A 16471-nucleotide genomic window follows, 5' to 3' on the forward strand; every position below is an offset into this window, starting at 1 on the left:
GGGAAGGAAGGAAGGAAGGAAGGAAGAAAGAAAGAAGCAAGGAAGGAAAGAAGGCAAGAAGGAACGAAAGGAGGGAGGGAGGAAGGAAGGAAGGAGGGAAAGAAGGGAAAACAGAAAGAAGATACAGTAAAAATAAAATAGAGTATAATAAAGTTATTGAATTAAAAAAATTCTTAATTAGAGAAAAAAAAAAAGGGACGGATAGAACCTTAGGACAAATGTTGGAAGCAAAGCTATACAGACAAAGTCTTACACAGAAGCGTACACATACGCCCTCACAAAAAGAGGTAAAGGGGGAAAAATCATAAATCTTGCTGTCAGAGACCACCTCCTCAATTTGGGATGATTCGTTGTCTAAAGGAGGGAAGGAAGGAAGGAAAGAAAGAAAGAAAGAAAGGACGAAGGTAAAGTATAATAACGTTCTTAGAATTAAAATTGATTATTAAGAAAAAAAATTTTAAGAAAAAACCATGGACGGATAGAACCTAGGACAAATGGTGGAAGCAAGACTATACAGACAAGATCTCACACAGAAGCATACACATACACATTCACAAAAAGAGGAATAGGGAGAAAAATCATAGATCTTGCTCCCAAAGTCCACCTCCTTAATTTGGGATGATTGGCTGTCTATTCATGTATTCCACAGATGCAGGGTACATCAAGTTGATTGTGGAGCTTTAATCCGCTGCTTCTGAGGCTGCTGGGAGAGATTTCCCTTTCTCTTCTTTGTTCTCACAGCTCCCAGGGGCTCAGCTATGGATTTGGCCCCGCCTGTGCGTGTAGGTTGCCGGAGGGCGTCTGTTCTTTGCTCAGACAGGACGGGGTTAAAGGAGCCGCTGATTTGGAGGCTCTGGCTCACTCAGGCCGGGGGTTAGGGAGGGTCACGGAGTGAGGGGCAGGCCTGTGGCGGCAGAGGCCAGCGTGATGTTGCCCCAGCCCGAGGCACACTGTGCGCTCTCCCGGGGGAGTTGTCCCTGGATCCCGGGACCCTGGCAGTGGCGGGCTGCACAGGCTCCCCGTAAGGGGGTGTGGATAGTGACCTGTGTTCGCACACAGGCTTCTTGGTGGCGGCAGCAGCGGCCTTAGCGTCTCATGTCTGTCTCTGGGCTCCGCACTTTAGCCGCGGCTCGCGCCTGTCTCTGGAGCTCTCTTAAGCAGCGTTCTTAATCCCCTCTCCTCGTGCACCAGGAAACAAAGAGGGAAGAAAAAGTCTCTTGCCTCTTTGGCAGGTACAGACTTTTCCGCGGACTCCCTCCCGGCTAGCCGTGGTGCACTAACGCCCTGCAGGCTGTGTTCACGCCGCCAACCTCAGTCCTCTCCCGCCTCAGCTCCCAGCCCCGCCCGCCTCGGCGGGTGAGCAGACAAGCCTCTAGGGCTGGTGAGTGCCGGTCGGCCCCGGTCCTCTGCGCTGGAATCTCTCCGCACCCCTGTTGCTGTGCTCTACTCCGCGGACCCGAAGCTCCCCCCCTCTGCCACCCGCAGTCTCCGCCCGCTAAGGGGCTTCCTAGTGTGTGGACACTTTTCCTCCTTCACAGCTCCCTCCCGCTGGTGCAGGACCTGTTTTTAATTCTTTATCAGATCACAGTATTCTGTGCCTTTGGGTTCAGTTGCTGGAGAATTATTGTTTTTCTCATTGTGATACCATATCACTGTGATTTTTCGTAGTGCTTGGTAAAATGTGCCCCTGCCATTGAGTTTGAAGTAGCACACATTTTTCTTTTATTAGTTGCTTGCTTTGTTCAACACTGGCAATTAGAAACCTTGCTTTTATTCTCCAGAAGGTGGCACCATAGCTCAAGTTTTCGGTTTCTCTACCTGAGCTGGCTCTGGGGCTGTGCTAGGGAGTGCCTGTGAAAAAGCTGGCAGCAGAGTGGGCAAGTGTGGGCTCAGCACCTGTGGTTGCCCACAGCCTGGCAGGGAGATCCTCCACTGCGGGGAGCCCCCAGAGGGCCACGCATGGACCTCCTGCCGAAATATGAGGCCGACAGACGGCAGGGAGTGAGATACTCCAGTGCCCTTTGTTCTTGTCTCCCTCTTTCCACTTCCACTAGTCAGGCAGATTGCTCCTGAGGAAATCGTGCTGCTGGAGAGAAAGAGGTTCCTCCAGCTGTGACCAGCCAGGCAGTCCCTTAGAGATCTCTGTGAGGGAGGTGGCTGCTGTCCCCAGCAGTGGACGCCCAGTGTGCTCCTGCTCATTTTCTGCCTCCAAACTGGTCTCCGTCCCGCTCCCCACAGTGTGCCAGGTTCTCTGTCGGGCTGGCTGGACCTCCTGTCCACCCGCTGCTGCACTCCCAGTCTAGCTTCCCACCGCGCCCACAGCGAGTGGGGCTGAGCAGCTCCCTTGGATCTGCAGACCTCTCCAAGCTCCATCCATTCCGAAGCGCTTATCAGTAGAAATCTTTTGGATGTTCTGGTGTAATGTACAGAGATACTTTTGTTCAGTTATGAATGACCCATTAGTTGTTCCTTTTTTTTCCCCTCTTTTATTTGCAACTCACACTGCCATGATGCTGCCATCACTTGCTCCTCTACTTTATATCTATGCATGTGAGTTGGGTATAATATCAATAATTTTAAATTTTCATACCTGGAGACTGAGTGCTGGTCTTGAAAGCCTAAGTTGAATGAAGTAAAAGGAAGATTCCAAATCAAACACAGTCGGTGTGTAAAGGATTGCCCAGGGGCTGCAGTACACCCAGTGGGCTGGGAGAATATTCCTGGTTTCAACAGAGGAAATAGCCCCTTTTGAAGCTGTTCCTTTGCATGCTGAAACAAGTATCCTCAACGTGGTGAGGGAAATTTCTAGTGCTTTCTTTTAATTCATCCCACAAACGTGCCAGCAAGGCCCAATGCTAGGTTCTGGGACTAAGTGTTAAATTACTATCACACAACCTTGTAGTTTAGTGCTTTTTATTTCAGTTCTTTTGGTATATCTAAATGTCAGAAAGTACATATATACAAAATTCAGAACACCTTTCTAAAATGGTTTTAGTATTGGCCAGTCTCTGACATCTTTATTTTGAAAGTTTGAATTGTCAAATATGTCTAAAGTGCATTCTTGCAGCTAATCAATAGCAGCATTTGTTTTGTTTATAAACCCTTAAATATTCAGACAGGAAGTAGAAAAGTCACAATAAAAAGCAGAGCGTGATCTAGATATATTCTTTCTTAATCAGCCAAGACAAATACATGCATGAATTAGTTTATAAGTATACAAGAAATATACAAAAAATAGCATCATAAAAAAGTTCATACGGCATGAGAAAGGTGTCTTTCTCTGTTATTAATATTAAATATGGCAAGGTGTATAATATAAAAAGTTTGTAGAATCCTAGATATCTTTGGAGCCATAGGGGAATCTTTATGTAGGCCAGTGTATGATGACATATCTGAGCTCTGTGGTATTCAACAAAGCTGGAGTTCTATAAGATGATTCATTCAGAAGACTCCTCCTGGCATTGCTTTGGAGAAATCACCAACACTAATGAAAATGTTCTTTTGTTATTGGGACTGTCAATTCATGGCTTCTTGCGCCTAAAAATGAAAACCAGCATTTAGTGCTGAATTTTGCAATGAATCTCTAGGAGGGCTTTGAGAGAATTCCTGTTTTGTCATGGGAAGAGTTAAAAGTCCTTCTAAGAAAGCAAATAACTTATAAAATATGCTTATCTAGTATTAAATTTAAAAAACAGAACTTTCCATCTTTATCCTGTTGCACTGATTTTCCAAACTGCCTAAGGAATACGTGTGTCAAAAATGGACACATGGACCTGTATAGGTAGATATTTGAAAAGCAGCAGGTTTGATTAATATGGGGAGAAAAAGGGGCCATAAATTCTGCCATTCCGTTTTATTTTAGCGAACACTTTTTGCTGTAATAAGAGGGGAATTAGGAAAGAATGAATTACAGGAGGAGCTGCCATCCCTGACTCCAGCCTCCCCTCCTTATAGGTGGATCTCAGTTCAGCCTCTGAAAATTTGATGAGCACAGGCAAAAATAGGAACAAGGGCGAATGTTCTTACAGCTCTAATTGCTCTTATTCAGCACCCCCCGCCCCCGGGTTCTCAGCACTGCTACTGCCTAGCGTAGTCTGCCAGTAGGGCCCAGATATTCCAACCGGCAAACAAAAACCATAGGTCCTCTAAAAAAAACAAAAAGTGGTTGGTAGGGAGAAGGGGTGGTGGGGAGGGAAGACACAGAGAAAGGCTGCACGTGGTCAGTACTCACTTGGGTGTGCGTAGTGCTGATACCCAGGCCCCTCAGTACTCACTTGGGTTGTGCGTGGTGCTGATACCCAGGCCCCAGCTGAGACCCTGCTCTCATCTCTACAGCCACAGAACACTGAGAGAAAAACCAGAGAGGAAAGATCAGCTCCTCTCTGCAGTCTATTAGATAGATTCAACCAAGGTGAAATCCAACACTGCTTTCTAGTCCAGCACAGATACGTATGTTAAAATACCAATCAGGTACTTGAAATTTATTTGATGTGCCACAAAAATTGTGAGGTGGGAGGGTCTTTAGAGGTCATCCAGGTAAATCTCATTTTCTATCAGGAAGAAGAAAGTGGCAAAGGCTAGAGCTTGGCCAGCTGACCCCCACCTTCCCAGAATAACAGTTCCACAGGGAAGCTCTTCTCCTGAGAAGATTCCCATCAGTTTGATGGGCATTCTTGTTATTCTAGGGTGATGCTCTCTGACTTGATTCTTGGGCCCTATCCCTCTACACTAAAAACGGGCTTTGAGCTGAAGAGCTCTAGTAAAACCAGAGCAGAAATACAAATACCTTCTTAGAGGTGCTGGGGACAGGCCTACAGGCTGCACTGGCCATGTGGGGTCAGCCCTTAGTTGTTTGTTTCAAAGAGCATGAAAAGCTACAGCTGTAGGCCTCAAAATATGACATCCCTAGCAAATACTGTTTACTCCTACCCTTGTTTCTACGTCGGTCCATTCAGACTCTGTTCCATCTGGTTGGGCAGGTGCTATTGTGGAAGATCTTCGTTTTCGACTACAGAAAAAGGGAAAACACAATGCAAGTTATTTTTTGTATCTGAGAATAGGAAATATATTAGAAATAGGGAAATACCATATATACTCCTTCAGAGGCTAGTCTGTTCCTCAAGAACGAGCAGCTAAGACAATGACAGCCCTCAAGAATGAGCAGCTGAGACAGTGACAGCCCTCTAAAGAAAGGAATCTGATGCTCACTCACCCAGTTGGTGATTCTTGTTTCAAAGTCTCAATTTCAGTAAACTGGACGGATTGTCCACCACCCCTTGTTTTATAAACATCACCCTACAGCCAAGAGAAAAGGTCACCATTACACTTTTTATACATCCAAAGGGTAAACATACATATATATTTCAAATTAAATTTAAGACTCTACTGTTTTATGGAAACTCCCATCCACAAAACCAGATGGTGCTTGGACTGCTGGGTCTGTACCGTTAAAATACTTTAAAGATTTGTGTACATATCTCTCACTGAACAAAAGAAGTCCAATGTAATATAATTAGTAGCATTCTTAATTGCAGAAAATAACATTCCTTTTTATTCAACCTATAATTTAAAAACTACACTAGAGATCAAGAAATCTGTCAGAAATTTCTAAATGTTAGAAGGCGATATACTTTCTTCTCTGGATGTAGCCCTCCTCTCATATTCAAATAACAGTACAGTTGTTTTTGTTTTTGTTTTGCCGCACTGTACAGCTTGTGGGATCTTAGTTCCTGGTCCAGGGATCGAACTCGGGCCCTCGGCTGTGAAAGCGCAGAGTCCTAACCAAGGACTGCCAGGGAATTCCCTCAAGTGACAGTACAGTCAAAGGTAAGAGTTCTTTGTTTGGTTTACTTCTTAAGTAGGGGTTAAAACAAAACACATATTAATTAAAAGTACATAATACATCTGGAGCTCCTCTAACAAACCTGAGACTCTAAGCCTCATTTGACAGAAAGTCGCAGATTTAGTTCCAATTCAGCAGATTCGTAATCTAAGTAGTTACTTTAGTTTTCTAACAAACAGAGGTTTTATCAAATACCCATTTAAGTTCCTGTTGACGCAGAGGAAGAGTAAATGGTTTTTTGTTAAGCTTTTTAATATTTCCTTCTCTTGTGTAAGTGTTTTACCTTAATTAGCTTAGTTTCAATCTCCCCATCGGAGGCTAGTTCCTGGTGGGTCAGCATGTACTTCTCACACTTAGCTAGTGCCTTTTCATTTGCAACAGATACAGTGATGGCGTGAGGGACCTGTGGCTGCATGACTGTCTCAGTTTGCAGGTTAGAGGCAGGCTTATGAGCTACCCATCTGTCTCCCGCAGAGCGTGATCGTCTGTGTCGCAGACGAACTGGTGCTACATTCTGATCAGGTTGAAAGAGGAATCAAGAAACAAGCATAACCCAGAATTAACTTAAGGGTGCTATTAGAAGTGCAGCAGTTTGGGCTACATTAGTTGGTGACAATATCAAAACAAATGCATGAACCTTTTCAAAAGCTAAACATTACTCAAACAATTTAAATGTTCTCTTTGTATTTAAACAAAACCAACGAACATCTTTTAACACCAGCTTGTGTATATGTATTATATATTCTACTAGGGAGCTTCCCTTTCAACAAAGCATGGAAGGAAAAGTTCTGGTAATGCCGCTAGTCTTTCCTGCATAGGTGGTATTCAGGACAAGTAATTCATTTTGCATTCTTAATCAAAAACCAGTATTTGTGCCTGCTATTGTGGGGTAATCTGTTAGGTCCATGACTATGTTAAAAGCTTCAGAAAGACCAGCAGAAGCCCTAAATATATCATAAGCCTCTAAACAAAAGAGAAAATACTCCTATTACAAACCAGAACCCTCCCCAAAGCTGATGGAGCTGTAGACTACAGAATGCTAAAGGGACATAGGTATAATGACAACCTTGTGTATAAAATGATTAAAAGAATGTAAATAAAATACTTCTGAGTACTATTAAAAATCTCAAAACAGAACTTTTTGAAAAGTTCAAAAGCAATAATGGCTAAAACATACCAACTTTTTTCCCCCAAACGTCTCATAAAGGTTCCAAGAACTAGATAAAGAATATACTGTCCAATCAGCCTCTATCATACAATAAAAAACTAGATGCTTCCAGTAAAATGTTATATAACTTTAGGACAGTTAAATTTAGCACATTCAGCCTAAGGGGGGAAAAAAATCACATACAGAACATAGTTAATAGTTTCTTTGTAACTTTGCAAACATCTTTCTGTTTACAAAACTGAAAGGAAATGCAGCAGTCTACCACAGCCCAAATCCTTCAAAGCTGGTCAAGTATGAACATCTAATTTAAAATGCGTATGCGGGAGAACTTAAGTGTTTTTCCCTGTACAAGAAACAAATGAAGCACTAGTGACAAATCATGATATTAAAACATGGGCAATAGAGTTTGCCACTCTGGTTGCCCAAACCTCACAACAAGCAGGAAACTTCCCATTCTTAAAATAGCTTAATGTTGAAAAGGAAGAATGTGGCTCTCATGTCCTACCATTTAGCAAAGGTGACAGATTTCTCAAACACACTTAGCAATAAATACATTCTGAAACAAGCTTTGGAAAGATGACAGTCCTTACATTCTACTATCGTTTATGAGATCAATGATATTTTAAATTTTTTCCTCAATGAAATATTATAAATTCAGTCCGCCTGACCTAATTTTTGACCAACAAACCTAGATGCATAGATACTAGCCTAAACTTTTCTCTGCTGCACTTCTAAAGAGATTTTGATTTCAAATGAAGTTAAAGGACCTCTAGTAAATCCTCTTAAATGTCTCATAGCCAAATTAGATAATGTTGACCAGGCATAAGCAGGCCTTGAAGAGTTTTCAGTCTGTAGACTTGCATGAAATAAGGGGGATTTATTAGAGTTGATCAGAAAGACCAGCCACCATGATTTGCTCCCTAAAAAGGTTTAAAGCAAAATCTGCAAAGTAAAGAACTTAAGCGACTTTAGAATTATCCGTTGCCTTGGTAAATACCTTGTAATTCATCATCATCCCTTAATAATCAGGAATGCAGGCCATTAGAAGAAAAATTCTTAAAGAGATATATTAAAATTTTACTAAATGTAAATTCACAATATTAACTTTGTCCACTTACTCAGATTCAAAGGAAAACTTTACCTTAATCCTTAAGAAGAAAATATAGACGTGAATTTGTTTAAACACCCTTGAATGAGGCAGAGCCCTTGTAAATTGAAATGAAGGCCTTGAGATTAAAAGCAATGTATTGGAGATGGAAACCTTCCTTCAGCAGTTATAAAACAGCTGGCCTGGGCTCTTCAAATAGTCAATGTCATGAAAATCAAAAAAGGGGAGGAGGGACTATTTTATATTGAAAGAGATTAAAGAGAGATAATAACCACATACAATGTATTCACCTTGATAGGACCAAGGTTTGAAAAAAGAAAAGCCATTATTGGGACAACTGGGGAAATGTAAACATGAACTGTAAGTTAGAAGGTACTTTTCAGGGTTAACGCTTTCTTAGGTGTGATGAAGATTGTGGTTATGTAGGACACGAAGCCTATGGCTTACTGTCAAAGGTTCAAGAAAAAAAATATTTACAAATCTGTTTTTCAAAATAAAAGTCTGGGAAAGCAATTTTAAAAGTGAAAAGTTCGAAAACAGCAAAAAGTCTAATTTGGGGAAGAGAAACCCAAATCAGAAAGACGTGCTCTAAGACACTCAGTCACTGACTCTGGATGCTCATCAGTTTACGCAGCTGAAAAGCACAGGTGACTCTGTGATGTGCCCCACGGACCGGCTTTCACTGAGCTGGAGGCAGTATTTCTGTGCCAAATGGGTTTAGTTTAGGCCTTTTCAGATGAAGAGCTAGGCCTCAATTTCAGGGTGATTTGATCTTCCAAACTAACAGAAAAATTAGACCTTGTTTATATTAGCACTCACCCATCTTTCCATTGAACTTTCTGAACCAAGTTAGTTAAAAAAAACACAGAAGATTAAAATCTATTGCTACAATGCTTTAAAATAATACTGGCACTAACCCTGCTGCAGTGATCCTCTTCTATTTCTATCTCATTTCTGAGTGAAGGAACCACCTCCCTGCCTTCAGTCCAGTACATCCCTCGCCTTCTGTCTGACACGATACAAGTTTTACTTTGTCCTGGCTCCTGCTGCCTACGCCTTGCAATAGATGTGACATTGAGAGGTGTGTTGTACGAAGGAATTTTCTGCTCCCATTCCGAAATACAGGAAGCTACAGAAATGCTGCTGCAAGAGTTAGAGCACCTAGGTAGCTGTGGCTGGCTCATGAGTTGCTGGCCGTTGGAAATCTGAGCAATACAGTTACTAGAAGGCTAAAAAAATTGAAGAGAAATTAATGAGCAAGACTTGAAAAAGGGAAACAATTCATTACTTTAATATTAGCACAGGCAGACATAATTTTTGTACTAAATTACTAGTTTTTAGTACTAAATTTGTGTTTATACTAAATTTGAAAATATTTATAAATAGAAATTTGAGAAATGCAATAATATAAAACAAAAAATTGATTCTCACAGAAATAGTCACCTAATCTGAACAAACCTTCTCTAGTACTACCAAGTTACTACACAACTACAAATAACTTACCGGTACTGGTGATGGAGAAACAGATCTTCGAGTAGCTTTTTCTCGATCGCGCTCCCGAGAGGGTCTCTCTGGCCGTTCAGTTTTGGGTTCAATAACGATAGCCTTCAGTTGTTTCAGTTTTTCATCTTTCACCCAGAGTTTATTTTGCATCTCCAGCTGTTTGGCTGCCACTCGACGCTCCTGAAGGTTATGTATGGCAATAGATATTCTAATTCAGTTATAGCAAACCAGTGCACTAGTTTACCTGAACGCTTTACTTCCTAAAGATGACAGTTCTCCAGTTCTTCATAATGCTTATTAATTTGTTGTGACTTGTAAGGGCAGAGGAAGGAAGAGGAACTGAATAGGGGCTGCTGTGGCCACCACCACTAAAACCCTACCCCAAGTACAAGTGATTCAGAAGGCTACCGTTAGAGATGAATCATCCCTGACACGAGCACTGTATGAATGACACTCACACATTCTTTCTCCCACTTCATGGTTGTTTCTGTCACCATGCCTTGCAGCCTGGCTTCTAGTCTGCGCTTGTCAGAGAACTGTTGCTGAAGTTTCTGATTCTGGGTTTCCAGCTCCTGTTGCAGATTGCGCTTATCTTCTTCATAGATAGTCGTTGTTTTCTCTAAAATCTCAACCTGGGAAAGTAGACCATTATGTTCAGCATTTGGTATGTAAACATTTCAAGTAGCTTTAAAATAATCTCTCTCATAATCTTCTTATGCAAGCATAGTTACGGAAAGAAAAATCATGGAGAAAGCATTTTCTTCTAAAACTTCATCTGGATTCCCACCTCCATTCCTAGAAATGAGAACTTTTAAACAAGTTCCTCACTGAAAGATGAAGTTATAACTGATTTCATGTGGAAATTACTTTTCCTGAAAATTAAGGCTTACAATTTAATTTTTAGGCTACTTTCAGAATATATTGGTTGAGATAAGCTTCTCTCTAGAATGAATGTGTACCCCCTAAGTGATCCTCAGTAAATGAGAGAACAAACATTACACAGTAGTAAATCAAAAAGCAAGCTATCATCAAAGCTAAACCGTAGAACATTCTCTTCGATTGCTAAAGAGTGTATTACCCCTTTTATGCTTTTCACTCATATTTCCTCTTTTTGGGGATGGGATGAAGATTAGTAAATAGCCAAATGATCACTCCCAGTAAGCAGCAGCTGCAGGCCAGTGTAGAAAAACGGCTAAGTCAGAGCCCAGTGCTAAATGCACACCCATTGTAATACCAAAGCCAACCTTGTATTCTAAAGTTTTGTTTTTCTTTTCCAGTCGTTCAATTTCCGATTTCTGTCCTGAGATCACCTTTTGTTTTTCACTTAGTTTTCCTTGAATGTAGTTTTCTTTATTTAAAACAGCATTGTCAAATTCTTGCAACAAAGCTTTAAAAGTAATAGCTGAAACAAGAGCATGCAGGTCAAGTTTACTCCGATTCAGAAATAACCAATGAAATCAACTTCTATGTGATGTGGGCAAGTTATTTTTTCTGAGCACATGTCCTCATTTCAAAATGGGGATTTAAATACCACTTATCTCACATTTTTCTTATGAAGATGATAAGTGTAAGTACATTCACTGAGCACTTACTATGTACCAAGCTGTTCCTGTCCTACATGATTTTCATACATTATCTCATTTATCCTTACAGCACCCTCTGAGGTAGGAGCAATGGCAATCCCCATTTTGCGGATGGAAACTAGAAATAAAGGATTAGGTGATTTTCTCAAAGATAGTTATTATAATGTAATACATGTTAAATGCCTTGCAAATAAGTAACTAGTAGGAACTAAAAAGTAACTTATCCCTTTGATCATCACTGTTGATTTTTGAAAGGGAGAAATTCATACCCACTTTTCTCTTTTGTTTTACTTCCTTGGAATATAAAATGATGCCTTGGGGACTACTAAGTTCAGAGACAAAATAACCCTTCCTTGAAGATTCTATCCGAACAAAGAACTTAATTCCCTGCAAATTTCTGGTGTTAAAATGACTGCAGTTTTGCACTTACACTGTTTGTGAAACTCATCAATCATCATTTGTCGTAGGTGATGTCGTTTCTCTAGTGCTTCAATCAGCCTGGGAAGAGTCTGCTCGTCATTGATATCCAAAATTTCGCAGGATGGCAAAGGTGGAAAACTCTGCAAAACCACTTCTGAAACCAGCAGTTCTGTATTGAGTTATTAAAAATAAAAAGTTAGTTACACAGGAAAAAAAGTTACTCAAACAAGTTTTAACACTGTGATAAGATCCCCAGTCAACACTGTACCTTGTTGGGCTGTCATAATACGTCCTTAAAAATGTTATAATAAAGAAGGAAAAATGGAAAAAAAAAGGTATATAATAAAAGAAATGTCACTTATACTTTGGTTCAGATATTTTTTTGCACTTGCTTTTTGAGGGGAAAGGAAGTAAACAGTTTTCTTATGTGAAACAGATTTTTTTAAAAAGAGAGAGACAGGCAGACTCATCAGTGGGCAGATGACATAACAGCAGCTCATACCATCTCCAACAGGACCTCCCCGGGCCTGGTTTCTGTATCGCCTTCCCGGCGTTAAACCACTTATTGCCTTGTCTGTTGGTCTTGCTACTTCAACTTCTTGGGTCACTTCTGCAAATCTCATGACTTGCTAAGATACAAAATAAATGGGGTTTGTTTTTTTAAACAAATAAGCATATCCAAGTCTTTCTAAAGAAATTAGTAAATGAAACGGTAATAGATTGGTCATTAGTTCACTTCTGTAACTAATGGTTCTGTATCAGTTTAAAAAATGTTCAAAATGTTATTCTTCACATCCAAATGGTTGTTTTCTTTATAGAAAGTCAGACTTTATAAAGGCATTAAAATTACCAAGCTTTCTTCATAATCTTCGGCCTTTGGATTCACACACACGATCAGACGTACTTTCCCTTCCCCATCAAAGTAGTTCTTGAACAGATGGGTTAACTTTGAATCTCGATATGGAACCATCTATAAATATATTCAAATCCAAATACATAAGGCAGAAAATGCACACAAACAAAACTATACAAATGTCCAAAGGCTGCTGCTTACCTTGTTAGTTCCATACGTTTGATTCTCTCTCAGGACCTCCATACACGTTCTTAGAGTCATTAGTGACTGATTAATGTTACCTGACAGAAAAATGTACACAGAAGACATTTGAAGACAACAATTGAGTAGCTAGAGTGTGGTCTGTTTGCCTATGAAATCCCTACTTCATAGAACTATAAGATGGAAATTACAAATGACAGATTTTAGTGGCTCAGCTTAAAGAGCTGTCCATATCTGGCAGTGTGTTGAGGGAGAGGGTGAGTACCGTCCTTCAGGGGCTCTATCATAAAGACTCTCCACTGAATGCAGCATTATGCTTCACGACCCATAAAGTTTCTTCCAAATCTTAAATACTGTGATGTGAAAGAGTATATTAGATACAGATGTTTAATATCCTCATAATAAAATCTTTTCTCTAAAGCATGACCATTTCAGGCTACAGTTGGCTCCATCCGGACACTGAAGTCTCCCCTGCACCAGGAGGAGCTCCTGTCTCTACCAGTCAAGTATCTTAAGAGCCAACTGAATCTGTTCCCTCAATATCTAAACAAGGGTTTCTTAGGCAGCATACTTGTTAGTCCTGGCCACTCGTTTGAATTTCTCAGTCAAGGCAAGTCTGACAGATCTATCAAGCCAACAATACAGGAGACCTCACCTGCATAGACCCCAGAAGTACCTGAGAATTTTTTCATCCTGAAACCTTAAGGTCAGCTGACTCCACCATGCTTTCATTCTTAGCTGCCTCTCAAAACACAGAGCTTGGGCTTCCCTGGTGGTGCAGTGGTTAAGAATCCCTCTGCCAATGCAGGGGACACGGGTTCGAGCCCTGGTCCGGGAAGATCCCACATGCCGTGGAACAACTAAGCCCACGCGCCACAACTACTGAGCCTGCGCTCTAGAGCCCACGAGCCGCAACTAGAGAAAACCCACGCGCAGCAATGAAGACCCAACACATCCAAAAATAAATAACAGAAAAGCCCACAGAGCTCATCTGCACCTCCGTGATATTCCATGATGCATGCTTTATTTTTCTTGACCCCAACTCCCACTGCCCTTCCTCCTTTTCTTCCATTGTGTCTGCAAAATCGATATTCCTGTTAACAGACTTCCCTCATGCTCAGGCCTCTCACAGAATGATCCATTCACCCCTTTCCCTAATGCCAGGGGTTCCTAACCTGGGGTCCGTGTTGTCCATGGGTACACTCCAGGGAGTCTGCATGCATGGATGGGAAATAAATTACATCTGTTTCTACTGATCTCTGAAATTTAGCCATTTCTTTCATTTGAATGTAGGCCAGAAACCTACAGTGGTGGTAGTAGCAGCACCTGTGAGTTTTAATCAGTAGAAGTCACAGGTACTTTTATAACACTATGGTTTATTGTTGATCTCAAGATACTCTGAAATTATGCAGTTATTAGACATGCTGATGGGATTTAAGGCTTTTAATAAAGCACATAAATTACTATATGACAAAGGTTTTAAGAATACTTTAAAAAACACATTTCAGTCTAATTGGTTTCCTTTTTAGTCCTGTATTTTATGTTACACATTCTAAAATATCATTCTGATTGGTGTCCACAAGCTTTACCCCATCCCATGGCAAAGCCCTGCAACCTTACTTTTATTTCCCAGAAGGGTGGTGCTTCCCCTGCAGCCCTGTAGTCTTGTGAATAAAGTTGTTTGTTTTCTAAAGCCTGACATTTTATAAGGATGGTGAGTAGAGGGAGGCCAGCAACATTTTCTCAGTTCCTTACTGCTGCCTTCAAATAAATGTTCCCCATACATGCCAGCTCCTGGGTCAACTTCAGGATCTAAGAGGAAGGTCACTCTGACCTGCCATCAGAGGGCCCCAGCCCCCTCAAGTCCAGTAGACCTTTCTCTCTTTACCACTGCAACCACACCCTGAACCTTGTCACTCAGAACTGCAGCACCTCTAGAAACCTGAGGCTAAACTGTGCCCCAGGCACAATCTCCTCCTCTTCTAGCTCTCACTCCCTAACCATGTCACACCTATTCCCCATCCTTATCAACACTGGTAGTGCTTTCTGTTTTTCCCCCCAAAGCATCAGAACCCTCAGGTTTCTACTTTCCTCCCAATCCAGCTAAACCTCTTCCCATCAAGGTTAATCCTTCCTCTTATGATCTGGATTCCGGATGCTGTGTCTTCTTATAAAGACAGAGAGAGAGAGAGAGAGAGAGAGAGAGAGACAGAGAGAGAGACAGAGAGAGAGACAGAGAGAGAGGGAGAGAGAGAGACAGAGAGAGAGAGAGACAGAGAGAGAGAGAGACAGAGAGAGACAGAGAGAGAGACAGAGAGAGAGACAGAGAGAGACAGAGAGAGAGAGAGACAGAGAGAGAGGGACAGAGAGACAGAGAGAGAGAGAGACAGAGAGAGAGTTTTTAGTCATTCCATACTCCCTCAAGTCACCTAGCTACTCCTCCACTCTCTCCTTCCCAGTCTCTCTAGATTAATCATCTCAAGGATTTGTTGTCCAAGGCCCTGCCCTCAGTTTGTTCCTCTTTGTTTTCCATGGATAATCTTATCTTCCCCATTGCTTAATTCATGCTTTTATTGGCAAAACCTAAACCTATAAACCTCAAGTCAAATCTCTCTTCCAAATCCATGTACCTCTCTGCATCCAATTACTAGGCACCTACACTTGAATAAATTGATATATCCAACACAAAACTCTTAACTGCCCATACCTGCACCTCAAGCTACTTCTCCTCAATCAAGATCTTCCTTGATTTACCCTCTTCTCTTCCTTCCTCTCCACATCCACATGGGCCTACTTCTGAACCAGCTCTTAGTTTTGGCTGACCTTTGCCTCCAGATGACATGATTGCTCATCTGAATTACTGCAAAAGGCTCCTGACTGCTTTTCATCTCTCTAGACTTGCCTCTGGTAAATTAATCTGCTACACTGGGGAAATGGTCTTTCTAAAACTAATCCTTCATTGAGTGTGTAACAGCAGAAAGATAACAAGTTTTGAAAGTTCAACCAACCTGGGTTTGAACCAGGCTCTAACCTTGGGAAAATTACTTAACCTCTTCCAATCTGAAAACTGGGTACGATACAATCCTGAAAAGTCACAATCAAGAAATCAAGCCCACGTATAGTAGATACTATGACACACACTAGTCCCTTAATAATTGGTAGTCACCATTATTCCTTCAAGAAAAAATCAGACTTTCTAATATGATAGTCAAGGGGCTTAATGACTTTGCCTTGCCCTTCTGCCTCAGTGGTGACGGCTCACCAACCCACACCCTACACTCCAGCTACCTTGACCCTGCCATGTTCTCTCAGGAATGATGCCTTTAATTCTATCCTTCTTCAGAGAGCTCACGCCTCAATTTAAGTGTCACTCCACACATTCTTCCCCAAAGCCCCCCTCTCACACAGCCCCAGAATGGATGGAGCAGTCCTGCTCTGTACTCCCACAGCACCTCGTGCTCACCTCCTTCATACTCTACTGAGACACTCTCTTGTACTAGATGGGCTCTCTAGGGCAGGGTGTCATCCTTTATATCTGTGTTCAACTCCTGTAACACAGTAGGTACTCCATAAATGTTATCAACATAAAACATAACATGAACGGCTGTACTAAATGAAAGATTAAAAGAGGAAAACACGCACACAGGTTTCCTCTCAACTGGCTTTTGTATTCAAAGGCTCTTGTATTCAAAGATTTTTCCTACCTCCAGAAGCCGATTTTTACCACTTTGAATGTTGGAGTAACTATTCAATCACTTAATTTCATGGACCCAGTACTGACACGCCAGCCATA

General features: G+C 41.4%; 1 protein-coding gene and 1 long non-coding RNA gene across 2 annotated transcripts in view; one reads left to right on the forward strand and one right to left on the reverse strand.

Moving 5' to 3' along the window:
• LOC307181637 overlaps positions 1 to 12027 on the forward strand; it is a 65648-nt gene extending 53621 nt beyond the window's left edge. The window contains exons 2-3 of the long non-coding RNA XR_013826995.1: positions 5712 to 5826; positions 11672 to 12027. This is a non-coding gene — a long non-coding RNA (uncharacterized lncRNA). The remainder of the gene's footprint in view (positions 1 to 5711; positions 5827 to 11671) is intronic.
• The window catches only part of KIF23 (kinesin family member 23), a gene marked incomplete at its 3' end in the record, with an annotated part of 29690 nt that continues 17489 nt past the window's right edge, over positions 4271 to 16471 (reverse strand). Inside the window, exons 11-22 of the mRNA XM_079912276.1 lie at positions 12679 to 12758; positions 12475 to 12594; positions 12127 to 12253; positions 11635 to 11793; positions 10866 to 11023; positions 10080 to 10253; positions 9622 to 9801; positions 9036 to 9347; positions 6126 to 6356; positions 5213 to 5295; positions 4930 to 5008; positions 4271 to 4345 (exon numbers count right to left, since the gene is read on the reverse strand). Coding sequence (XP_079768402.1) covers positions 4271 to 4345; positions 4930 to 5008; positions 5213 to 5295; positions 6126 to 6356; positions 9036 to 9347; positions 9622 to 9801; positions 10080 to 10253; positions 10866 to 11023; positions 11635 to 11793; positions 12127 to 12253; positions 12475 to 12594; positions 12679 to 12758 — 1778 coding nt within the window. The remainder of the gene's footprint in view (positions 4346 to 4929; positions 5009 to 5212; positions 5296 to 6125; positions 6357 to 9035; positions 9348 to 9621; positions 9802 to 10079; positions 10254 to 10865; positions 11024 to 11634; positions 11794 to 12126; positions 12254 to 12474; positions 12595 to 12678; positions 12759 to 16471) is intronic.

Source organism: Stenella coeruleoalba (assembly GCF_951394435.1).
Source record: "Stenella coeruleoalba genome assembly, chromosome: 2".
Taxonomy (NCBI): domain Eukaryota; kingdom Metazoa; phylum Chordata; class Mammalia; order Artiodactyla; family Delphinidae; genus Stenella; species Stenella coeruleoalba.